The sequence below is a fragment of the Larus michahellis genome, chromosome Z, assembly GCF_964199755.1.
Source record: "Larus michahellis chromosome Z, bLarMic1.1, whole genome shotgun sequence".
Taxonomy (NCBI): domain Eukaryota; kingdom Metazoa; phylum Chordata; class Aves; order Charadriiformes; family Laridae; genus Larus; species Larus michahellis.
The window spans coordinates 16,120,936-16,147,180 of record NC_133930.1 but is presented as its reverse complement, the minus strand read 5'-3'; the positions used below and the strand labels follow the sequence as shown (position 1 = coordinate 16,147,180).

The following is a 26,245-nucleotide window of genomic DNA, read 5'->3' as shown; positions in this document are numbered from 1 at the left end:
TTTAGAAAAGACTTTGAGTACCATGGTTAGGGCAGAACATCTGGCTGTGCACATATTGGCAGGCCCTGCCTGAAGCCAACAGATGCTGCATTGCGAAGGAAGGAATGCAGGATGTGAAAAAAAGCTCAACTAATGGATGAAATCTGAAATGATGATTTCTGCCACGAGTGCTGTGAGTTTTTAGTGTAACTTTAACAGGAGCAAAGGGCACCCTAATGCCCCATGGAAACTGCAATTGGATTGGACATGACATGTAGGTTTTGTCACTAATGGTGAAAAACTATTGCATGCAAAAATATTCAATGGGAAAAACAAGACTTGGTTAACCCATGGTGATCTCTTTAAAGCTGTGTGGTTTATTAAGTTACTGATGTCCATTTGCAGAACCGTTAAGGATTTGTGAATCTCACTTTGAGAGTACATCTGTAGCTTTTAACATTCAGACCAGCCTTTGGTATAGAAGGGTCACTGGATCAGGCTTTCTTGGAACTCCAGTGTGTTTTCATGCAAAAGCATATGAATTCTTGGAGAATGGGAATGGGTAGGCGAGTGGACGACCTCACCTCCCAAGGTCCTTACGTGCCCTATTAATTAAACAAGTTTAGAGGAGGGGAAAAATTGAATCCTTTGAACACCCACAGAGATTTTCCTGAGTCTTGGGAAATGAGTAATTTCTGAACTGGTACTGAAATTGTCTTGGGTGCTGAAATTGTCTGAGATTTACCAACTTGGTCAGGCATGTTTGCTTCTCTGGAAACCTGATCATTCCTCTAGCTGGGAATTAAGAAGAAAGGACAGAAAACATCAAGCTTTTTGCCTTGCACAATATAGAAACCATGGGACTAGGACTTAGTCACAGTATCGACATAGCATGAAGGTCTAAGAGTCTTTGAAAAGTGCTTTGAAACACTTATTGAAAATTATTCCTAAACTTTAGGGCATGGGGGTGTGGAATTTTAGAAGAAAGCATTACATGCTTCCCCTCCCCCCCGCCTTATTTAAATGCCTATTAGTAAGTCTACATCTTATCTTGTATTCCTCTCACCTATCAACCTTTCTCAGCCTCATCTTTTGTGTTAAGAACAGTTTTTTAGCTTACTGCCATGTCTCAAATAAGCAGGCCTGTTTCCTCCATAAAAAAAATAATCAAGAATTCATTGCTTAGTAGGTTTCTGTTTCAGATTATTATTTGGGCAAATGCATTTTGCTTTACTGAATCTCCAGGTAATAGATGAAGAGGATGATGTAACATCAGACTTCTACAATGATTTAACTCCCCTGATTGATAGTGCTCATGAAAGTAGTTCATCCACTCATGCTGGTCAAAGATCTTCTGGTATCCCACTTTTATTCTCAAGAAAGACACGGGTCAAAGTCACATCATCTTCCTCCTTCAAGAAAGCCATTGAAGCCTCATATGAAAAGGTAATTGAGTCTTCCAATTTCTTTCTTTCATTCAATTTCTGTCTCCTCATTTCAGAACTGAGCTACCAAGGGCTACATTCCTTATCAAGGCACTGGCATTACTTTTTTTAAAAAAAAAAAAAACACAGTAGAATTATGCATTAAAAAGTTCCTCTTCTGATACTACAGGATGATTCTGGTTACATACTTTATGTAATGCAACATGCTTTTCTGTTTTTAGTACAGAAATCATAGGTTTATTGAACTTAAAAAAGCATAGATTTGACATAGATTTGAGATTACCAGATCGGGTAAATCACTCCTTTCCCTGTCCTAGTTATAGATTAAGAAGGCAGAATGCCATGTAGTTACAGTATGAGACAACTCTAAAAAAAAAAGGGGTGCACTCAGGGATGTCATATATATGCATGTACTGGGAATCAATCTAAATTATTTTTTGATTTGGTAATTAACTTGCATATTGGAGTGTCATGGCTGACAAGATGCACTTGGTCATAAAGATAGTCTCAGAAATAACACATCCACAGAAAATTTTCTGAGAATGGAAAACCTTTTTCCCATATAATTCTGCACCATTAATGCAGATGAATACTGTGAGATGTAAGATTATGTACTTTTATAGTTTAAATGCAGAAAAGGATGGCCTATTGTTTGCACTTCTGCACGGAAAAGGCCGTAAGACTGACCAAAACTAATGCCTGTTGAAACCCAGGAGTTCTAATACAATTAGAATGAATCAATGAATCTTTTGAAAAAATATTAGTCTTAAGATTTCCTATGATGGAAGTTTACTGCAGGCCTTGCTAAATTGTCCTAATGGTTAAGTGACTTGACTGCTTAAATAGTCCATTAGTTCTAGTTTGAATTCAACTATATTGAATTTCTGGCTGCTGGAAACCTGTTGAATTTCATTCTCATGTAGATACCTGTATAAAGATCAGTCTGTTCTTTCGTACAACTCTTAAGTTTATTTTGGTGGAGTGGTGCTTCTTATTAGCTCAAACACAGACCAAAGCTACTTATGGAAATGTTAATTTAAATGAAATTTCATCGGGAAGGTTTTTTTTGGAGGTATGTTTGTTTTCAGCATTGTTGTCATGAAATCCCAGAAATCCACCTGAAACAGCCAATAACTTAATTTGGTGTTGGCTAAAGATGACACGGGATAAAATCCCTTCTTAGTGGGCAGGAGTTTTAACTTGTGTATTTCTCGTGTTCTCTGCCGTGTCATAAGGGGAGCCTCTATTTTTATCTCTATATGTATAAATTTTATTTATGTGTGTTTGTAGATAGATGTATGCTTACATATGTTTGAGAGATCTATAAATGGATTTGCAATACTTTCTTAAATAGTGAAAATAAATGTTTATATAGACCACTTAAAAGGAGGGGGAACTTACCTGGGCTTTGGGAGGTCAGATTCAGACCTATATATTAAACTGTGTGCAGAAGGGCTTCATATGAGCATCACAGGATCTCTAGAGGCCCCTAGCCACTTGAAAGGTCATGCATTTTCCCATATTGGCATGGAAGAAATATGGAAACTTGACATTTTTCAAGTTTATTTCTGTTTACCAGAAACATTTTTAGCCAAGCTGACTGGTCCTCTAGTATGTCTTCTTGGTTTCTGATCCTTTAATCAAAGAATCATAGAACCATAGAATAGTTTGTGTTGGAAGGGACCTTTAAAGATCATCTAGTCCAAGCCCTCTACAATGAGCAGGGACATCTTCAACTATGTCAGGTTGCTCAGAGCCCCGTCCAACCTGACCTTGAATGTTTCCAGAGATGGGGCATCTAACACCTCTCTGGGCAACCTGTGCCAGTGCTTCACCACCCTCATTGTAAAAAATTTCTTCCTTATAGCTAGTCTAAATCTTCTGTCTTTTCGTTTAAAGCAATTACCCCTTGTCCTATCACAACAGGCCCTACTAAAATATCTGTCCCCATCTTTCTTGTAGGCCCCCTTCAGGCACTGAAAGGCCGCAATAAGGTCTCCCCGGAGCCTTCTCTTCTCCACGCTGAATAACCCCAGCTCTCTCAGCCTGTCCTCATAGCAGAGGTGCTCCAGCCCTCTGATCATTTTTGTGGCCCTCCTCTGGACCCACTCCCACAGGTCCATGTCTTTCTTGTACTGAGGTCTCCAGAGCTGGTACTCCAGGTGGGGCCTTACCAGAGCAAAGTAGAGGGGCAGAATCACCTCTCTCGACCTGCTGGCCACACTTCTTTTGATCCAGCCCAGAATATTTGTCCAGGTCCCTCTGAATGGTATCCTGTCCCTCAGACGCGTCAATTGCACCACTCAGCTTGGTATTGTCTGCAAACTTGCTGAGGGTGCACTTGATACCACTGTCTATGTCATAGATGAAGATATTAAAAAGTACTGATCCAAATATAGACCCCTGAGAGACACCACTTGTCAGCAATCTCCATCTCCATCTCCATCCATTGAACCATTTACCACTACTCTCTGCATGCAACCATCCAGCCAATTCCTTATCCACCAAGCAGTCCAAGCATCAAATCCATATCTCGGCAATTTAGAGAGAAGGATTTTGTGGGGAACCATGTAAAAGGCCTTCCAGAAGTCCAGATAGATGACATCCATAGCTCTTCCCTTGTCCACAGATGTAGTCACTCCATCAGAGAAGGCCACGAGGGTGGTCAGGCAAGACTTGCCCCTGGTGAATCCATGCTGGCTGTGTTGAATCACCTCCCTGTCCTCCATGTGCTTTTACACAGCTTCTAGGAGGATTTGTTCCATGACTTCCCAGGCACAAAGGGGAGGCTGGCAGGTTGGTAGTTACCAGGGTTGTCCTTTCTACCCTTTTTAAAAATGGGTGCTATCTTTTGCTTTTTCCAGTCACTGGGGACTTCACCTGACTGACATGACTTTTCACATCTCATGGGGAGTGGCTTTGGCAACTACATCAGCCAATTCCCTTAGGACTCTAAGGTGCATCTTGTCAGCTCCCATAGACTTCTGTATGTTCACGTTCCTCAGGTGTTCTCCAGCCTGATCTCTTACAGTGGGAGGGACTTTTCTCCCCCAGTCCCTGCCTTGTGGTCCATCCACATATAGAATCACAGAATCGTCTATGTTGAAAGGGACCTTTGAGATCATTGAGTCCAAACATCAACCTAACACAGCCAAAACCACCACTAAACCATGTCCTCAAGCACCACATCTACCCATTTCTTAAACACACCCAGGGATTGCGACTCAACCTTTTCCCTGGGCAGCCTTTTCCAATGTTTGATAATCCTTTCAGTGAAGAAGTTTTTTCTAACATCCATCCTAAACCGCCTCAACTTGAGTAACTTAAGGCCATTTTCTCTTGTCCTATTGCTTGTTACTTGGGAGAAGAGACTGACACTGACCTCGCCACAACCTCCTTTCAGGTAGTTGTAGAGAGCGATAAGGTCTCCCCTCAGCCTCCTCTTCTCCAGACTAAACAACCCCAGCTCCCTCAGTCGCTCCTCATAAGACACGTTCTCCAGACCCCTTACCAGCCTTATTTCCCTTCTCTGGACCCGTTCCAGCACCTCAATTTCTTTCTTGTGGTGAGGGGCCCAAAATTGAACACAGTACTCAAGGTGCAGTCTCACCAGTGCCGAGTGCAGGGGGACGATCACTTCCCTAGTCCTACTCATCACACTATTTCTTATAAAGGCCAGGATGCTGTTGGCCTTCTTGGCCACCGGGGCACACTGCTGGCTCATATTCAGCCAGCTGTCGACCAACACCCCCAGGTCCTTTTCCACCAGGCAGCCTTCCCCTCACTCTTCCACAAGACTGTAGCCCTGCATGGGTTTGTTACACTCACTTGAGAGGTGTAGGAAGAGAGATTGCCAGCGAAGACTGAGGCAAAAAAGTTGTTGAGTACCTCAGCCTGCTCCTCCTCTGTTGTTACCACTTTGCCAGTTACGTTCATCAGTGTGGGGTATGCTTTGTTTGACCTTCCTTTTCTGGCTCACATGCCTACAGAAACCTATTCTATTATATGATTCTAAGCCCTTCTTATTAGTCTTTGCATCCCTTGCAAGTTCAGCTCCAGCTGTGCCTTGGCCTTCTTGACCCCATCCTGACACAACCAGACAGTGTCCCTATACTCTTCCCAGGACACCTGTCCCTGCTTCCACTGCCTGGGCATTTCCTTCTTGCCCTTTTGTTTGACCATCAGGTCTCAACTCAGCCATGCCGGTCTCTCGCAATTGAGAGCTCTTGCACTCTATGGAAAGCATCCTTAAAGATCATCCTTGTGACCTCCCTAATGTCTTCTGTGTCTTCTGCTTGCATCATGGTAACCATTTAGGGTGGGATTCATCTTACATATCCATAGGTAGCAGCAGTTCCACAGGGATCTGCATCTCAGCTAATCACCCTCCTTTTGTATTGATGAAGAGAAATTGGGTGGGTTTCTACATAAACATCTGTTAATTGAATATTGCCCTAGTAATGTGAAGAGGGAGCCCCGGTGACCACCTCTCTCTCTTCTCTGTACTAAATATAAGGAAAGATTCTTAAAGTGAGACTGGAATGTTACGTAACACATTTCATTATAAACTACTTTACTGATCTTGCCCATCCTGCTCCATGTTTTTATTTTTATATACTATTTTCTTCACTTTTTTGTCACTGAATTCCCATGCTGTGATGTCAAAGGGCTTCTGAAGGTTTTGTATAAGAATTTATGCCCAGTCCCTTAGCCCATGTTCCTAGTATTTCTGGCAGCAGTTAATTGAGTTGGACTGTTGGACTACCTGAACTACAATTCAAAAACTGAGACCTCAAAGATAGAAAGCCACCTCCACCTAGGGGGACATCAGGCAAGGACAGACATGATTCTGTGGCAATTCTACTTGTGATACTTGGGATGAAAGATTACTTAATCAGCACGTTCAGATGAAATCCTGGTTTGTTAGAAAATTTCCAATTAAAACTACTGGTTTCAACATCAGTCCAGCTCAGCTTGTGTTTGGCTCCTTTTTGCCAAAGTTGTATAATAAAACTAGACTTGAGTACTCACATTTGATTTAGACCAGGCTTTCTTTGGGAATAATCATCCCTGATCTACTAATAGTTTGTATTAATACCTGGTACTCATGCGTCAAGCTTGCTACAGGCACCTTAGTTTACCACTACAATTCACAGAATCACAGAATGGTTGGGGTTGGAAGGAACCTCTGGAGATCATCTAGTCCAACCCCCCTGCTACAGCAGGGTCACCTAGAGTAGGTTCCACAGGAACACGTCCAGGTGGGTTTTGAATGTCTCCAGAGAAGGAGACTCCACCACCTCTCTCAGCAGCCTGTGCCAGGGCTCTGCCACTCGCAAAGTAAAGAAGTTCCTCCTCATGTTGAGGGGGAACCTCCTATGCTCAAGTTTGTGCCCATTACCGGGCACCACTGAGAAGAGCCTGGCCCCATCCTCCTGACACCCACCCTTTAAGTATTTATAAGCGTTGATAAGGTCCCCCTTCAGTCATCTTTTTTCCAGACAGAAGAGACCCAAATCCTTCAGCCTTTCTTCATAAAAGAGGTGTTCCAATCCCCTAATCATCTTCGTAGCCCTTTGCTGTCCCCTCTCCAGCAGTTCCCTGTCCCTCTTGACCTGGGGAGCCCAGAACTGGGCACAGTACTCCAGGTGCAGCCTCACCAAGGCAGAGTAGAGGGGGAGGATGACCTCCCTCGACCTGCTGGCCACACTCTTCTGGATGCACCCCAGGATGCCATTGGCCTTCTTGGCCACGAGGGCACATTGCTGGCTCATGGTCATCCTGTTGTCCACCAGGACTCCCAGGTCTCTTTCCACAGAGCTGCTCTCCAGCAGGTCAGCCCCCAAACTGTACTGGTGCATGGGGTTATTCCTCCCCAAGTGCAGCACCCTACCCCTGCCCTTGTTGAATTTCATAAGGTTCCTCTCTGCCCAACTCTGCAGCCTGTCCAGGTCTCTCTGTATGGTGGCACGGCCTTCCGGTGTGTCAGCCACCCCGCCCAGCTTTGTGTCATCAGCAAACTTGCTGAGGGTGCACTCTATCCCCTCATCCAGGTCATTGATGAATGTATTGAAGAGGACTGGACCCAGTACTGACCCCTGGGGAACACCACTCGTCACTGACCTCCAACTAGACTCTGTGCCCCTAATCACAAACCTCTGAGCTCTGTCTTTCAACTGGTTATCTATCCACCTTACTGTCCATTCATCTAATCCACAATTCCTAAGCTTCCCTATGAGGATGCTGTGGGAGACAGTGTGAAAAGCCTTGCTGAAGTCAAGGTAGACAACATCCACTGCCCTCCCCTCATCTATCCATCCAGTCATGCCATCATAGAAGGCTATCAGATTAGTCAGACGTGATCTTCCCTTGGTGAATCCATGTTGAGTACTTCTGATAGCTTTCGTTTCCTCCACATGCTCCGAGATGACTCCCAGAATGAGCTGTTCCATCATCTTTCCAGGGATGGAGGTGAAGCTGACCAGCCTGTAGTTCCCCAGGTCCTCCTTCTTGCCCTTTTTGAAGAGTGACATTGGCTTTCCTCCAGTCCTCAGGCACCTCGCCTGTTCTCCAGGACCTTTCAAAGATGATGTAGAGAGGCCCAGCAATGACTTCCGCCAGCTCCCTCAGCACTCTCGGGTGCATCCCGTCAGGGCCCATGGACTTGTGGATGTCTAATTGACCTAATTGATCTCTCACTTGATCCTCCTCATCCAAGGGGAAGTCTTCCACTTTCCCTGTTACTTTCTCCAAAGTCTGGGACTCCTGAGGGCTGGGCTGAGCAGTAAAGACTGAAGCAAAGAAGGCATTCAGTAACTGCACCTTCTCTGCATCCTCCGTCACCATGGCTCCTGTGTTACTCAATAGCGGGCCCACAACTTCTCTAGTTTTCTTTTTGCCTCCAATATACTTGAAGAAGCCCTTCCCGTTGAGCTTGACATCCCTTGCCAGGTTTAATTCCAAGGAGGCCTTGGCTTTCCGCATTTCATTCCTGAACACTCTGGCAGCATTCTTGTAATCTTCCCAAATGGTCAGTCCCTTCTTCCACTTACTGTAAACTTCCTTCTTCCACTTGAGCTTTTTCAGAAGCTCCCTGCTCAACCATGCAGGTCTCCTGCGTCCCTTGCCTGATTTCTTGTTTTTACGGATGCACCAATCCTGAGCTTGGAGAAAGTGGTGTTTGAACACCAACCAGCTCTCTTGAGCCCCCCTGCCTTCCAGAGCCAATTAAACACGTGCCCCAAAATGACTGGAGACTTTGGAATCCCATTTCCTGGGACTGTTCTACAAGTGAGGGTTTCCAACATTCCGTGTGCCTCACAGATTTAGAACAGAAATCACTGGGTTTGACAATTGTAAGGTAAATTGCTAGTAATAAAAGCACTTAAGATACTTTTAGTAGCAGAAAATGCAAACGTGAGATGCATGTCAAGCAGAAACTCATATTTACCATGCAAGCGGATGCTAAAACCAGTTAAGGTTTTAGAGTCAATATTTGCCAAAGTGGCCTGCAATTTTGTGTGTCATAACTGAAATATTAGCTGGCACAGCCAAAAATTGAGGATCAGAACGTAAACCACCTGAAAATCCTAAAAATGATGTTACCACAGGGTATTTTAGGAGCTGAATATAAACTGGGAATTGTTACATACCCTATTTCTTCCATTCTTATTCTCACTACAGCAGAAAACTGAGTATCCTTAGCTTATTTTCCAATGTGCAAATGACAGTACTGAAAGGAGCAGTGCTGTGCAGAACTGAGAGCTGAGGTCCAGCTTGTGTGTTACGTTGCTCAATCCTGGCTGGGAAAACTCCCTGTCTAGAGGCATCCATGTGCCTTTTAAGCCAAGTGACCTTGGAGACAGAAGTGGAGTAAAGCCAACCTACAAGCAGCAAAATTCAGCAGAAGAACCGATGTATAAATCAGTAACAAAGTGTTTTAGAATGAATCTTTCCTATCTGCCAGTTAGTAATTTGCTCCAGTTTCTTGCCCCTCCTGTTGCTCTCGAACTCTTTCCTTCGGCCTCGTGCCATCAGTTCCCCTTGTCACTTTATATATCCCTTCTTTCAGTATTTTTTATTTCTCTTTTTTCTGTTTAGTTAAACTCCCACATAAACAGACTCTAGAATTGCAAAAATATATGAATTAGCTGTTTCAAAACATCAGTTTTTCTAAACGTAAGAGATGTTTCCAGTGATTGAACCTTCTCTTTTTTTTTTTTGCCTCTCACATTAACAGCCTGACACTTGAACTCAATGAGATCTTTATCTCTGTGCTTTAGTTTTCCTTTTAGCAGACTGATAAATTGTGAAACATCATAACACTGAGTTAGTATCCAGAACCTCACCAGATTAGTCGCAAATGACTCATGGATGCTTATACGCTGAAACCTTTCCTCTGAAAGCTTTGGTTGCCTTATCAATTGCTGGTGTACTGGTTACGGCAGGAATCCTTTTGCTTCCTGTTTGGTAGGTGTTCAGGGAGTCCTAATTTTTGTTGGAATGCACAATGTAAAGGAGTAATGAGCATTGTCCTCAAGAACTCATGGGGTTCTTGAAAACTCCAGGGCTAGTTTGTTCATGGTTAAAGCAGCATGATACACAGGATTAATTAGTTCTTGCAATGTATCTCAGGGCATAGTCTTGGTTCCTCTGCTTTCTGTAGTTAACTACATATGAAGATGCTAAGACTCCCTTTTCCTTCTTTCTAGAATTCCAACTTTATTAGAGTCCATAAAGTCATTTCTGTTGCAAACTTCACAATGAAACAGTCAGATCTGCAGCTCTCAGATGTCTTTCTAAGAGCACTTAACCACCTGCCCCTGGAGTACAACTATGCTTCATACAGCAGAATATTTGATGACTTTGGTACTCACTATTACACCTCTGGGAAGATGGGTGGTTCCTATGACATTCTTTACCAGTACAGTTCTGATGAATTGAAGAACTCGGGTAGGTAATCTTTAACAAGAAAATATCATTATTTGTTTACCATCTTTCTTATCACTGTTTTAAGGTCTTAGACCACATTGTAAGTTCTCCAACAGCAAAAATCCTCTAGACTTGCATAGACTCAGGAATTACTCACACTGCCTAAATATAGAGCAAGAATAAATTTATTCTCTACACTGTCTTAATTTGAAAAGTTCAAGAGGTTTCTTACTTGATAAACATCATTGTGTTCAGGGAAACCTCTTAAGACCTTCAGATTGAGACCAGGTGCCACAAGGAAAAGGTGTTCCAGCACACTTCAGTGTGGGACTGAGGTCTGAGAGGTCTAAATGGTTCTTTTTGGGATACAGTCATTAAAGTTGTTGGTATTGATTAGAAATTACTCTGAAAATATTCCCATGACTGCAAATCTGTCAAAATGAAAAGACAGTACCACAAAATACGAATCTTAACGCAACTGCTGTAACTTGCATAACCATTACCTAAAGGGGATGGTAAACATGACTCAGTCCAATACTGTTTGTACCTGGAGAAGCAGGCACCTGCAGTAGTGAAGTCTCCAGTGGTGAGTGAGGAGCAGGGAGACCTGCGATGGCTCACCTTGATGTGGGAGCCTGGGGGAATGTAACATGGTTATGGTGATGAAGCTGCTGCTCTGTGATATTTCTAGGTCTGTCAGTGGATGAATCAACAGAGTGTGTTCGAACAGAAACAACAAAGCGTGTGTTCTTCCGGAAGAAAAAGAAAGTCAGTACCAGATGCACCACAAACAGGATGACTGTGAAACATGAAGGTGACCATTATGAGAACAGTGTCCATGTCCTGCTACTTACCCTGAGAGACACCATTCCCCTCAGCTAGGTGCCCCAGGTGATCTCTCAGCTTTGTGAACTACAAATGCTCTTCCATCACTGTCAGAAGAGCAAGTGTTTCACTTTTTGTCTCTGAAGGAAGCACTGGAAACATTCTTTTACTTGCAAAAGAAGTTATGATGTAGGCGCACTCTTCCACTGCTCTGGAGCACCACCATAGGGGATCCAGTGGCAGTCAGTCACAGATCTGACTAACATTCCTGGGTCCAGTGCCAGGCATGCTGACTGGGAAATGGGCACAACTAGAAATGTGTGATCATGACTGAGTTGCTGACCTTCCTTAAGGGTTGCTTAGGGCTCATTGTGAGAGTTGGGCAGGAGTAACATGCTCCCTGACCTTCGCCTCCCACCTTCCTTATGCCAAGCAGACTTCTGGGTGCAGGAGTCCATAGAATCATAGAATCATCTATGTTGGAAAGGACCTAACACTGCCAAAACCACCACTAAACCATGTCCCTAAGTCCACAGCTACCTGTCTTTTAAATACCTCCAGGGATGGCAGTTCCACCACTTCCATGGGCAGCCTGTTCTAATATTTGATAACCCTTTCAGCGAAGAAATTTTTCCTAATATCCATCCTAAACCTCCCCTGGTGCAACCTGAGGCCATTTCTTCTTGTCCTATCACCTGTTACTTGGGAGAAGAGATCAACTCCCTGGCAATGTTACCTGGAAATGCCAGTAATGTGTCACAGGAACTGCAAAAAGTTTCTGCATTTTCTGCAAGAATGGCAAGAGTCATGCTCTGCATCACTAAAAACAGGGGTTTCATCACCTCCACCATATTTTTGTCCTCATTTTATGATCAATTTCCATTACTTGGGTGTTTACAGCTGGGACTAAAGATCCTGCCTTGCAGTGTGTTCTTCTAGAGGAGCCTGCTGTATCCCCGGCGTTTTCCATAAATGTCTTGTGTAGTTCTGAATACCTCTATGGCTAAGGTCTCAGACACTTTCAGACACTGCTGCCATGGCAGGGATTGTTTTTCTGAGCTTAGACTTCATTCTTCCACAGCTAGCTTCAAAAAATCAAACTTAGTTTACTCTTTGATATCCCCTTCACTTTTTCTTAGGACTCTGTTGTTATATCTGCTGTCTTTGGAGGCCTTTGTCTGACAATACTATGACGAAATCCCCTTTCAGGTTCCATTTTGGAGTCAGCAGAGCGGTCAGTCTCCCTGGTAAAAGGTGGCATGTCAGAGTATGCAGCAGCTCTGGCCTGGGAGAAAAAGGGAGCTTTTCCAGGTGACAGAGTCTTCACAAACTGGCTGGATTCAGCAAAGGACAATCCCGTGGTGATTGACTTTGAGGTAAGAGAAGAACGAGAAAACCATTGAGATAGTAAAGTATTCACCTGTTAGCTGCTCTTCAGAGAGCTCTGCAGGTATTTTGTCTCTTAAATTGGAATGATGCTGTATGGTGATATGAAAGCACATAAAGATTTATTAGAACTACTTCTTGTGCATGTTGATTTATAAGCCACACCAGATTTTCATCATCCATGGACAGTGAGAGTAAGAGGGAGGAATACGCCTCTGGCATAGCAGGCACCAGCAAGAGCTCAGACATGGGCCGGGGTTAGTTACCGTGCAGGAAAGCAGTGCATGGTGCTGGGAACGCTATTTTTCCTTGTGCTGTTTCCCCTGTCAGGCCTACGATCCAAGGTATGGCACATAGCTAAACTGAAAAAAACCAGCAGTCCCCTGTTATGTCTGTCCTGCTCATTTAATGCAGTGTGCTTGGCTCCCCGGCTGGCACAGCAGCTGCTCAGCAGCAGCAGCAAAGCACTCAAGGCAAACAGCAGAACCTGCCTGAATGCAGCATGCTGTGATCTCTCTCCCATAGCAGCTGCTGAGCTCCTGAAGGAAGCGTAGGGGTGTCTCACATGGCAAGGACTGACTTTAAGCGAACCCCGCGTCGTCTATGGCATCCTGAATTTTTAGACATGGTATCCCACTTGGTTGGTTTTCCACTGGCTCACAGAGCCCCAAACTGTGGAAATAAAAGCAATATAAACAGTATAATATAGATCTATAGCACTGTCATACTCCTTTAAAGCATCCATAACTTTCAACAAGCCTGACTCCTGTGTCACATAGCTTCATATGTAGGCATTAGTGTCTTTAAAATCCTGCAGCTACTCCCAGCAGGACCCTGCTGGGTCTGGGTAACTGCTCACCCAACAGCTGTCTTCCAGGTGTCGCCCATTGTGGATTTGGTGAAGAACGTGCCATGTGCTGTGACCAAACGTCGCAACCTGGGGAGAGCCCTGAGAGAATACGCGGGCAGGTTTGATCCTTGCCAGTGTGCCCCGTGCCCCAACAACGGCAGGCCAGTGCTTTCTGGGACAGAGTGCCTCTGCCTCTGCCAGGCTGGCACCTATGGCAAAAACTGTGAGATACGAGCTCCCGGTTACAAATCAGGTACTAGGGGTGATACTGTCATAATGGAAATATGGTCCTTTTGGTATCTATTTGTCAAAGATGAATCTGACATAACCTTCTCTTACTAAATCCATAGCACTTCTTACCACATGGTCAGAAAGTATAAGAATAAAGGTAGGAATAAAAATAAAAATAAAAGATCAAACTGAATAGGCATGGCTCAAAAGGCATTGGTAAGACATGGTAAAAGATTCCTTAGCTACATAATTAAGATACTAGGAAATGAGCAGTTCAGAAACAAGGATGAAGTTGAGATCAAAGATAATTGAGGCAAAAATTAAAAAACCTATTCCTTAGTTTTCCCCATAGCTTATTATGCTTAAGACTAAATGTCTAATGGATATAAAAATTGTTTACTAAAATGTAGAAGGAAAACTCTTAAGGAGTTGTCTTAAGAAGAGGGAACATAATCATCGTTCTGAAAAATTTAAAGAACAATTTCATGGAAATGGGGTTTTGAATGAGATTGGCACTAGTGTAATACCTACGGGAAACAGAAGAGACTTACAGTATTATATTTATTATTACACATATTTATATTCTGGGACCAAAAGGGGACAGAAGGAAAAGTCACTCAGGCAGCTCCAGGTCTTATTATCTGACCCTGATAAAGAAATATTTTGAAAGAAATAAACAATTGAAGATCTGAAGATAGAGATGAATGTAGAAAGTGTATTGCATGTAGAAAAGAAAATGTGTGTAAATAAAAATTTTTATATATGATTCATGGTGGCACAGACAAAATACCCCAGGGGTTAAGAAAAGACAGGGATGTTTTAATTTAGCTTGCATGGGATGTAGATTTGGGGTATAGATATGGTGTTAGAGCTCAGATTTATTTAATAACTCACTAAATACTGAACTATCTAAATAGGTTGTCAGCACCATGAAAAATCAAACACCTGTTTGTGCAACAGAATTAGAAAATAAGCTGCTTCTGTGTTTGAAAGTTACTTGCAATCAAAACTATAAAGGAAGATATATTTCAGGTTTTCATGAAGCAGCTGGAATTTGGCTGATCATCTCTTTGGAAAACTTCACATTCTAGAGACAACCTACTCCCTTAACAGTAACAATTTTAAATCGTTTGAAAATATCTATTATGAATTTACCACCATGCCTCTTGTATGTGGCCTTAAAAGAAATACCATGTATGGTACAGATCTACCAAAAGATGGGATTTCTTTTACTTCTTGCAGTTGCTGTAGATGGCCGCTGGGGTTGCTGGTCTCCATGGAGTTCATGTGATGCTTCCTTCAAAACAAGAAGGACTCGAGAGTGTAATAATCCCTCCCCGATGAATGGTGGGAAGCCCTGTGAAGGTGAACAGGAAGAAGAAGAGGACTGTTATGTCTCTGTATTCATGGACAGGTAAGAAGATGGTAGATAAAAAGACCTCCATAGTCATGGGGCAGAGTTAAGGAGCCCTCCAGAATGGCTTTGTGACTACCAAGGAGAAACAGAAGACAACTCTCCTGTCTGAACTTCTGTGGTGGGACTGAGAGAAGGCAATGTCTGAAAATATTCACAACTTGCTTTGAGTTTGGATTTATACATTGTTTACTCCCAGAAAATGGCTGATGAATTACATACCGAGGTATACTTCTAGATCTCTTACACTGTTTTGCATGGCTTCTTGTCCAAAGCCATGAAGAACTCATCTGCTTCTGTTCATGGGAGTCATCAGTTTCCATTTTTATAATATCACATCTTCATCTCTTAGGGGTTTAGGTCTGAACTCAGAATTCTCAGAATTCCGCTGGAACTACCAACTTTTCATATTCCCGCTTTGAATATGCCTAATGTACAGGTTTTGCATGGTTTCAACTTAAAATCATAACTCCCAATGCCAAACTGGCTCAGTTTCTTGGATCCTCAAGAGCAAGGCTTTGTACAGATTCAGTTTTTCTACTGGAACCAAGAGCTGAAGCAGGATTTTCATCATCGCTGCTGTAATGACTACAGAGGAGATTCTGGAGTGGACAGGAGAGGATTAAAAGCAATAGGCTCCACAGTTCTTTGTCACTCATTTCAGTTAGACAGCTCCATGCTCAGAGAGATCAGCCTCCTTTAACCATTGCCTGATGGCAGCAGGCAGGTTCTGACTCAAATCATGTAGACTCCTTAGAGCCTTTCTCTATATGCTGTTTGTTGCCTCTGTTTCTTACTCTATAGAATATCTCATGAGTTATGTTGACAGGAATTGTAGCCCTGTATCTATGACGTCTTTACTGCTCTCACAATCTCCCTCCTATCAAGACCTGCAACTTTTGATGTCCACCATATTTTATTTCAAAGTTAAATAAAGCTTTTTCACTGGAGAACTGGGGGAGACTATATGACACAGACAACACACTCACAGCATTCCCATCCAAAGCTCCTGACATGATGACATTGTTATTTGGTGACACAATGCTTAAAATACATCCTTACCAGCACATATTTACTTTTCAGAGGTGCTCCTTGTATAAATGACGATGAAGCCAGGAGAGAAGAGGATGTCTTGATTGGTGAACCTGAGTCTGGATGCTCCAGGCCAGACCCACCAGAAAATGGCTTTATTAGGGTGAGCATGAAAAACGGGTGACACAGAAGGAAATGGTAGTAGTTGGAGAGCTGGGAAATTTTACAACTTCTTTGCCACGTGTGCCTGATACTCAAGCTAGCTACTGTGCTAGTGAGCATGTTGCTGTGTACGTGGCATGCTGTGGGACTCTAGTCCACTGAAGTCCACCAGCAACTGAAGCAAAGACAAGGTAAAATCAATTTCAAAGAGTGGTCCTTGAATCCTTCCTTTGTTATTGTGACATCAGTTACTGCAGCTGGACAAACATATCATTATATAGGTGAGTGGATGACTCATATTTCAGATCATGAAGAAAATGTATTAATTACATCATATCACCAGGTTTTTATCATTGTTTCTTTTAGCAATGTCCAATGTCATTACCATATTTGAGGGGCTTTTTGGTTTCATTTTTTATAGAATGAAAAGAACCAGTATGCTGTGGGGGAAGAAGCCGAAATTGCCTGTGTGAGTGGTCACGTCCTCAGTGGCTATCAATTCCTTCGGTGTCTGCCAGATCAAACCTGGACGCAGCAACCTGTTGAATGTCAACGTAAGAAAGAGAAAACTAATTTAGCCCAGCAGCAAAACAGAAGTGGAAGAAAAAGACAAAAAATATATTTCAATACAGGTTTTAAAAGGAGAATCTGTAATGATATCTGAGAAGATAGCATTTTAAGAAGGTATTTCATGTAGAGATGGCAAAAACCTAGTGAGTCAGTACATCATTCCTCTTCCAATTCACAGGTGTTACTATTATGTACTTTGTAAGAATACTGTAATATTCAATGCTTTAGAAAACCCTCAGATGGATGCTGTGAAGTCCTTCTCTTGTCTAGTTTTACATGTCTTTTAACAGAAAGACTCATCTTTTGTTTCCAGACTTACATAGATACCTTTAACTTGATGACATTTATGCTGAAGAAACTGTTCTTAGAGGAATTTGTCTACCTTTTTTTGTATTAAATGGATGATGTGTCTCTAATCACCACCACCTCACCAGGCTGCCTTGAAAATCCCCACAATAAATCAATGCCTTGAAGTATTTATAGTCCAATTAAGGATCAGAACTGACCTGGGTTTGCTAACAGGAGAGAATCCAGCAGTTTTCTAGAACTCAGTGTGATTTCATTGACTTAGTGTTCATTTTATATATATAAAAAAATTACCTGAATACACTTATGAGCTTTCTATTGTCATTCATTTAACTGTTTTGTTAATAGCTTCATTTACAAAAGAAAAATTAAAATATGCTGTTAATGGAATTCTTATTATTTTTAAACTGTAAAATTAAATTTCTTATATTAGCATACATTAGAAACACATTGTAATTATCTAGTTATTGATTGAAAAATATTTTAAAGACTATGACAATGCACTGAAAATTTCTAGACTTAATTATGCTAAATATTTATTAGTTTTGAATGTCAGTCAAACGTTCAGTGTTATTGAGTGTTTTCACATCTCTTCAGATGAAGCATTACGACTTGCTGTAATTATCCACACACCATAAACCCAAGAAGAATTATACTTTTTTCTTGTTTGTTACAGCCTCGGTATGCCTCAGGCCACCAACATCTGACAGTGTCACAATTTCCCCATTTAAGCAACAGTACAACATTGGCGAAACCGTGAAGCTGAGCTGCCAAGCTGGGTTTATAGTCACAGGTCAAACACAGTATACCTGTGGGAAAGACCTGTCCTGGATACCTCCTGTGTTGAGATCTATTACATGTGAAAAAGGTTAGTATGCCTGCAGATACTTTACCCTCTCTATACTGCTGGTAATAACAGGACAGTTTATTTTAGCTAGGTAGATGTAGGAAGCAGTTGACTGGTTTTAAGACATATGACAACTGTTCATTAGTTTTGGTTTTCCTTTGTCCTTACCACAGTATGATATAATTTCAGCCCCAAACTTCTGCATTAAGTTCAGAATTCTTGGGTGCAAGGTACTGTACACTTTAATTATGAAACTGAGGTACTGAAACGGTTTTCTTAACTACAAAACAAACCAAACCCCAGCTGTATTAACAAGGCCTTCTCTTCTTGTACAGGATTTTCTGGTAATTTTTGCAAAGACTGTTGTGTATTTGTGGAATCCAACCACAGCAGCTTTCAGAGAAATATGGGATAAACAGAAATGAATCCATTTTAGGTTTTACAGCAGGAGTCTAAGATATTTCTGTTCACTCCATTACTAGTTACAGTAACTCTCACTCTTTTGCTTCAGATGTCCAAACTAAAATTAGAGGTATTTGCAAACCAGGACAAAAGCAGGTTGGATCTCAGTGTGTTTGTATGTCTCCAGAAGAAGATTGTGGGTAAGTTAAGTACTTTCATTAGAAAAAGAAAAGTTGAAGCTTCTCCACTGATAGACCAAGAGTCCATTGTGACACAAAGCAGGAAGGATAACAAAAGACAACAGCAATCTGGGGCTAGTCTGTTCAGATATTAGCCAGCTATGCTTCCGTATTGAAATTACAGACCCATTTTTGTATTAAATAAATGCGCAATGACATTAACCAAATGGCACACCAGGGTGCATCATTCTAACCTACATTACCATCTGCTACCAGAGATCCCAACTCTTCCTTTTCTTCTCTTTATTCATCCAATTTCTATATTTTCACTGTCATCGCCTTGCTATAATAGGTCATTCTCCTTGTGTTTGAGATTCACCTTTTTCAGATGAACATGCTGCAAAATACACTGTATGTTTCAGTCTCCACAGCATATAAAAATGTGTAAGATTTGGATTTACTGTCTCTTTACACAACATGACCTGCTCAGACCATTGAGCCTTCAGGTGAATAGAGGGTTATCCTAGAGGATTTTTAATACATGACTGGCCAGGTTGGAGGCGTGGTATGGGGCTGGAGATAGGAAAGATAAGCACAGATTGAGTATCAGCTGGGCTGTTGTAGGGTTGAGATCAACACACGTTCCACCACAGGGCTCCTGTGCGACCACAGGCAAGTCCCTTGGCATGGGATTCATCTCATTCATGTTAGTGCCCAAATAACCAGGCATCTTCTCTCTCTCAAGAGTCCTTGGGTAGAAAGAGAGCATGTTCAGAGGGTGGTAGACGTTGTCAAAAGTATATAGGCCAAATCCTCTGAAAACTAGAGAACCTTTGTTGATTAAAGCTATAAGCTTAACTCAGGAGGCTAAACAAGGTGAGCTGTATTGCTCCCTCTCTTTGGGAGATGGCTAAGCTCAACAAAACAGAGCAGCCCGGAAATGCCTGCGCTTGCTGAGAATGGATCCACTCAGGAACCAAGAGCAATACATAAGGAAACTACAAGCAGCATGGCTGGGTTTGCCTGCCGTTGGTCCCAAAATAACTGTGCCTCAGAGGCAGTCTCACACACACAGCTGCAGGGCTGCATTAACTCAGACAAGCCACCCCAGGGCCAATGGAAATTTCCCATGCCTTGTGGAGGTAATAGCACTCTCGTTTTCTTGTGCAGGCACATGTCCTTTACCTCCCATCTGTTGGACGGGACCAAAGCTTCCTCATTTCACAGCACTGTGCTGTATCAGGTTCACAGCAGTAGTGACACCCTTAGGTCTTTAGACAGATGTCCGACCTGGCCACGGCTTTGCTGTGTTTCATCTGAAGCTGGTGGAGCATTTAGAAGCACAGACTTGTTCCACAGCCTGCTAGAATAACTTTTCTTTTTCCCTTGGGGCAGCCACTACTCAGAAGATATCTGTGTGCTACATGCTGTTTCTGAACAGAAAGTGACCAAGCCCAGCTGTCAGTATTCAGCTGAAATGTGCCTCGGAGAGCAGTCATTTCATTTCTTGCATGCTGGCCCTTGCCATGGTGATTCCAACCTAGACTGGGCTATCGAAAGGGCAAAGCTCTCTACAAATAGCTTGAAGAAAGTGCCCTGTGGCTATGACACTTGCTATGACTGGGAGGAGTGTCCAGGTATGACTTCTGAATGGTGGGATTTATCCAGCTCTTTGCATCTAAAAATAAAATGTTCTGACTCCTTCACTGCTCCAAGAATGGGATTTGCAAGCATTGTGGTCCATCTGAGAAAGTTATGGTGAGAGGAATGTGAAAGTGTGCTCAGTCCCATGTCCCTGCTATCAAGGCACTTAGATATGTGCCTTTTCATTTAAGCACAAGTGGTGTAGCGTTGCCAGTTGCCATTAGTAAGGCACAAAAGGAACTTGAAGACTAAGGGTACTTTTTCAGGAGAATTAACATTTGAATCTTTAATCACAGAAACGTAGTCAGCAATTTTATCGCCCGTTCCCTATGAGGCTACTATAACCACTAGTTTGTACTTCATGAGTTAATTTGGGCCACACCCTCTATAGCATATAATTAAATTATGAAATTAAATCATGATAGTACTTAAAAAGCGAGATTGGGGCCATCGGGCTTAATGGGATTTTAATGGTAAAATTTGCAAATACCCATATGTGAAAACTGTGTTTATCGAGAGTTTTAATGAAATAACTAAGCTGGTGAAATCCCTAAGAGGATTATTTTATAAACACTGTTGTGCAACTTGGCTATTTACTGTGTAACAGTGATAAGAGCAGTGGGTTTTCCTGTAAATGTCTGAGTTGCTGCCTAGCTCTGTGCACGTCAATCCCTTGCCAGGAAAAGGCTGAGTGGCCGCCACCGTCATTCCTCCACTTGCTTCCAGAGACAAATATGATCCTTATCACACTTTGCCCACTTATGATAAACAAAGGAACAGCAGTGTACAGCAATCCTAAGACCCTGCTTTTAAGATGCAAGATTTCTGCAGCACAGGATCTGAAGTACGTGGCTGTAAAATGACCACAGAAGATGTTGTTCCTTGTGGGGCTGAAGGAGAGGACATGAGTAGGTGTGCCCCTCGAGGGACATACTGTGTTGGAGCCTCTAGACACCTTGGGCTCCTGGGAAGGTGGTTATAAATTAATTTAAAAAGATATTTGGCTTATTTATTCCAGTGCCCCTAAGAAGCCTAGATCTGCTCCCCCTGTGAAAGTGGCTTAAAGCTGGATCCTGTGCCAACACCCCAGTGTTTTTCTCCCAAAAGCCTAGAGGAGCCCTATTCAGTAAGGAAAACAAGAGAGAGAGGTGAAAAATACATTAAATAAAACCTCTCAAGAAGTCTGAATTGGACTTCCCTCCTCTCTATTGCCACAGAAGTCCTCTTTTTCATGAGAATGCACAAACATTTAGGAAATTAAAGTTTTAGTTTTCCTCTGAATAAGTATCAATGCAGAGACAGAAGATACTGCAATACCATGTGAAAGCAGCTAAATGGAGGAAAACACAAATTTTTCATATGTTTTGAGAAAGGGAACACAGAAACTTAGTTTTCTGCCTAGGGAATTTCTGGGAAGGAACACAAGGAGTCAGAATCTGATTAGATCAGAAATGGGTAATGAAATAACCGGCAGGACTGAGCTTTACCACAGGCCAGCAGCAGGTAGCTTAGCATTCATAAAGGGAGCTTTAATGAAATAGGAGCTGACACAATATGGACCTTAAGACTCCATTTCACAGCAACATTGTGTGCAAGGATAATTGGGAACAGAAAGTCAACTTAATATCTTTTAGTTTAGAAGAAAGGTCAGGGAAAGCCAGTGGATAAAAATAGTTAGATACTTCTGCTTCTGTATGGGCCAGTGCTGCAAAAACTGACATTTAAAGCTGCTTTTGTCTCTGCTCCTAGTACCCTACCATCTAGTGTGTGTGCTATAGGCTTTTTGTAACTAACGAATCACAATCCTCCAATAGTGGTTTTCCCTGTTGGACTTTGAAATGTTGTCAAACTATGAAATATGTTTTTAGTCATGACATTTGCAACTAACTCTCCACCACATTCATTCACAGAGACACAGACCCAGTGCTCCTGCCTGATGCCTTACCAGTGCCCCAAAGGAGAGGGACGCCTTCACTGCATCCATATGGTGTCGACAGGGAGGAGGAGGACAGTCAGTCACTGCACACTGGCGGCCATGAAGTGTGCTGGCATCAAAGTGGAGGTGCTGGAGCAGGAGAGCTGCCTGGTGTAACCCATCAGCAATCCTAACAGCCACCGCGATTATCCCAATGTGTGCAGGCTGAGCCATGCTGGGGAAAACTCAGCTGGTTATGAAAGGACAAGTAGATCAAAAAGCAAAGGATGAAAAAAAAAATAGAGCTCACTTAACAGATTCTTGGGAGAAGGGTGACAGTGGGCTTTTTTTGGTCTGAAAATGATCTGGGGTGTGGGGTATAGGGACTGCTCTCACCGCTGGCAAGTCTGTGAATGTACAGAGGGAGGGAGCTAAGCGGACGGGAAGGGAGAAAGGGGAGCATTGCCTCTGGTCTCCCCTGCTGCTGGGTGAGATTTCTCCTTTCCTCAGACATTTGTTGCTCTGTTCCTGTACTTGTGACTGCTGTGCACTGTGGTCGTCTCGCTGGCTGCGTGCTGGCTGTACCATCCAGGCAGGCAGACTTCGGCATCATTGCACATTCTCTCTGACACTTAATGGGGTCACGAAGGAGGCTACCTGTCTGGGCATTCATGGTATAAATTCAGGGAGAAATAGAAAATACTGAAAACATCAAATATGCAATGACTGAGTGAAGTCTTCAAAACCAAGAGATTTTAAATCAGAGTAACTGAAAGGGGGAAATGTTCTGTGTTGGTTTGCTGGTCTTGAGTCTTAGACACCGTTGGGAAATTTTTGTGATGCCCCAGAGGTGAATTAAACACATTTGTGCTTAAATATAAAAGAAAAATTTGATAACAATGCATTGGGCAGTAACATGCTACACGGTTCTACATGCAGTTTGCAAAAATGCATCACAAGCAGATTCCTTAAAAACACTTGCACCAGCACCAGTCCCAAGAGCAGATCTGCTGCCCAAAGGTGGTCCCTGAGCACTCCCATTCCAGGATGGGTACAAGATGATGCTGAGGCTGTTTCTCATCTCATCAACAAGGGAAGCTTTACTCCCTTGCAAGGATCTGTTCTTTCTCTGACATTTCTACTTCCAGCCAGTTTAACCCCTTCTTGTAGTTTGTCCTTCTTGCCCTCCATGCCAGATCATTCTTCAGTCACAAATTACCACTGCTGAGCTGTTACAATCAGAATTTCCCCTTCAACACTCAAAATTTTACAAAACTGAGGATTAGAAACCTGCCTTCCAAGAAGAGGAAAGTTGAAAGTCACCTTCTTTCACCAGCAGTCATCAGAACAATGAGAATCAGGGAAAAAAGCATGAGAAGTGTCCATTGACAAATAACCTGCCCCATGTATAAGCGCCACACCTCGCCATGGGCTGGGCAGAGTCACCTGGGAGCTGGGAGTGGGGCGGACGTGAAATGGTTATTTTTCCTCCAAGCAGGTATCAGACCCCTATATTTGCGATGTTGCCAAGCTTCTTAAATCAGCAGCTAGTCTCAACTGGATGAAGCTCGACGAAAAGAAGCAATTAAATCTGCTGCTAAATACAATAAAGCATTATGCTTTCTTGCTTAAAATGTGTAGTAAAAATGATTATTAAAAACTGAGATAGTTTTGCGTTTGTAGTTCTGTAGCTCTCTCCTCCAACTGAAAATATATGCCAATATGCTGACGATGGCCTGGGAGAGGGTTGCAAATTTGATTGTCCCCAGCTTGTTTTCAGTGCCCTTATTTCTTCTTGCTGGTTGCATTCTGTGGGGGAATAATCACTCAGAATGGCTATGTATGCCTTCTGCACCCTCAACAAGCAAAGAAGATTTCTTGCTCCTGACCCTCTCACCTTAATACTAGCTTTTCATTACACGACTCTGATTCCAGTGTGACTGTCTAGTAATGTTTCTGATAGGAGGAATTTTTTTCCCTGACACTTCTCACCGTGATAAATTGCCAGATGAAGTTATTTCCTGGTAAACAGAAGGGAGACGAGCTCCCTAGCTACCCCCATTTTTCCAGCGCCTCCGGTTTCAAAGTGGATGTGTGCTATGCAAGCGCTCGCATTAAGACTTAGTTGTTCTCTCTTCCTGATGTGGATAACATAGTTTCTGTTTTAGTTGAGCATTATGGCACAGAGTGGAGACATCATCTGCCACTCGCTAATAAGGTGGAGATTCAGCCATAAACTGAATCCAGAGGAAATCTTTACTTGCTGAAATCAGTGGGAGTTTTGCTGTTGACTTCAGGACTGCACTGACAAGGGTCAGGACTGCAATCACAAGGACTTCGGGTTTGCTGCTGTGCTCCATCACAGGGGTCCCCAACCCTCACATCAAAGACTGCAGCTCTTTAATTTTTCCTGCAACACCTATCTTTTTCTTGGATAAGCTCTCCTCTTCTACTGTGAGAACTTACATTAGATAATGACAGAGTCTTCTAGTTCAATGGTGGCAGAAAACGCTGCCCCTCCTTTGCCATTGTAAGCTCCAAGTAATATTATCTGGCTTGTTGGATCATTGCCCTGGGTCATAAATTATAATTGAGGAAGATGAAACAAACCTGAACTGAATCTGTCAGGGTAACCAGGGTCACAGAGATCTTGCTGATTCTCCAAGGACAGCTTTCTCGGCAATGCAGCTTCTACATTGCACAGAAAAATCCCATCTATTTGTTCTTAACGTCACAGAGGAGGCATTATCCGAAATGAATATAATGAGCCTTTCCACTGATGAAAAGTTCCATACAACATCCCAGCATATCTAATTTTTCTCTAGCACAAGAGTATGTGAAGCGTATGTAGAATACACTTACCACAGTGAGACAGCTGAGGCACGATTCAATGGTTGGACAATTAGCAGCTGCTGTTGTGGGTTTCTGTATAAATAGTTATTGCAATTGTAACATAGAATGCAAAATTTGACCAAATATAGAAGAGAACTGAATATATATATAGTGTCTGTTACGATGTTTATCCTTATGCAACCTCAGAAAGGGGTAATCCAGAGTTTGCTTCAAGGGTTTGAAGATAAAGCAGATACACAGGTTTAACTAGTAACAACCAAAACTTTTTCCAATGAGCCCCTGCTTAATTACAGCAATTACTGTTTCCTGTTACAGCTATGAGAGAAAACATCTTGTATTAAATGTTTGAGTCCTGATGTCTTTATTTCAGCTGTTATGTGCGAGATAAACTTCTGTTAAGAATTTGGTGCAAAATATGACTGTGGCTACTAAATGCAAAGTTGCTACACGCAGTGAGCACAGTAGAAGATGGGAACCAGAGCTTTTGCTAGTGCCACTTTCACAGAGAGTGGTAAACCAGGCGCGATCTCAGCCAGCTTGTCCCACTGGGTTCCTGCACAGCTCACTGGTTTCCAACGCACTCCTGGGCTTTTACTCCAGTGTGTGCAGGGATGCATCTCCAGCAGCAGCATGATTTGTGGCATTCATGATAGCTCCAACTCGACGTATTCAGTTTAAGCATTTAGAGGAAGAGGTCCATCATGTTTCTCCTCACCCAGAGATCCCTGAGCAATAGGTTTTGGCTAGTTCCTTCAGAAAATGGAGGCTTCAGCTATATCTGTAACAGAACTGACTCAACTTGCAGGTGGAATGTTATGGGATAAAGATGCTAAAACTAATATTGTTTATAAATTAAAAATTAACTAGATTTAATAAGCCCTCTGCTCAGAGGTGTCAATTTTACTATAAGGGGTCTTTCAACTGGCTCCCAAGGCTCTGTGTGTTTGTGTGTGGGTGGGTGTGAAGATTTCCAACACAGAGGGGTTTGGGTAAGCTGATCTTCCTTCCTTGGTTACTGGGAGCGAGATGCCCCTAAAAGTGTATGCCTGCATCCAAGCTAATCAACTTTGGCTGTCCTCTTAGTCAGTGGAGGGGAGAAACAGTCCTTAGACGACAGGATTTCTGTCTTATTAGGTAGACATCTGAAAACAGGCCAGATGAGTCATGCCCTAAAGGTGCCTGTCTTCCTCTGTTGACTGTGAAGGGAGCTGGAGGGTGACTAGGTCAGATACAAATATTTATGCTATAGATGTCTAAAATTGGATTAAATTAAT

The 26,245-nt window shown here is 42.6% G+C and overlaps 1 protein-coding gene across 2 annotated transcripts in view; it reads left to right on the top strand.

Moving 5' to 3' along the window:
* C6 (complement C6) overlaps window positions 1–23,789 on the top strand; it is a 30,717-nt gene extending 6,928 nt beyond the window's left edge. For both annotated transcript variants that reach the window (XM_074569926.1, XM_074569927.1), the window contains exons 8-19: window positions 1,225–1,425; window positions 10,136–10,376; window positions 11,047–11,169; window positions 12,390–12,556; window positions 13,444–13,669; window positions 14,890–15,061; window positions 16,145–16,256; window positions 16,677–16,809; window positions 17,808–17,999; window positions 18,490–18,580; window positions 19,955–20,196; window positions 22,114–23,789. In XM_074569926.1, coding sequence (XP_074426027.1) covers window positions 1,225–1,425; window positions 10,136–10,376; window positions 11,047–11,169; window positions 12,390–12,556; window positions 13,444–13,669; window positions 14,890–15,061; window positions 16,145–16,256; window positions 16,677–16,809; window positions 17,808–17,999; window positions 18,490–18,580; window positions 19,955–20,196; window positions 22,114–22,295 — 2,082 coding nt within the window. In that variant the 3' untranslated portion in view covers window positions 22,296–23,789. The remainder of the gene's footprint in view (window positions 1–1,224; window positions 1,426–10,135; window positions 10,377–11,046; window positions 11,170–12,389; window positions 12,557–13,443; window positions 13,670–14,889; window positions 15,062–16,144; window positions 16,257–16,676; window positions 16,810–17,807; window positions 18,000–18,489; window positions 18,581–19,954; window positions 20,197–22,113) is intronic.
* The last annotated feature ends 2,456 nt before the right edge of the window (window positions 23,790–26,245 follow it).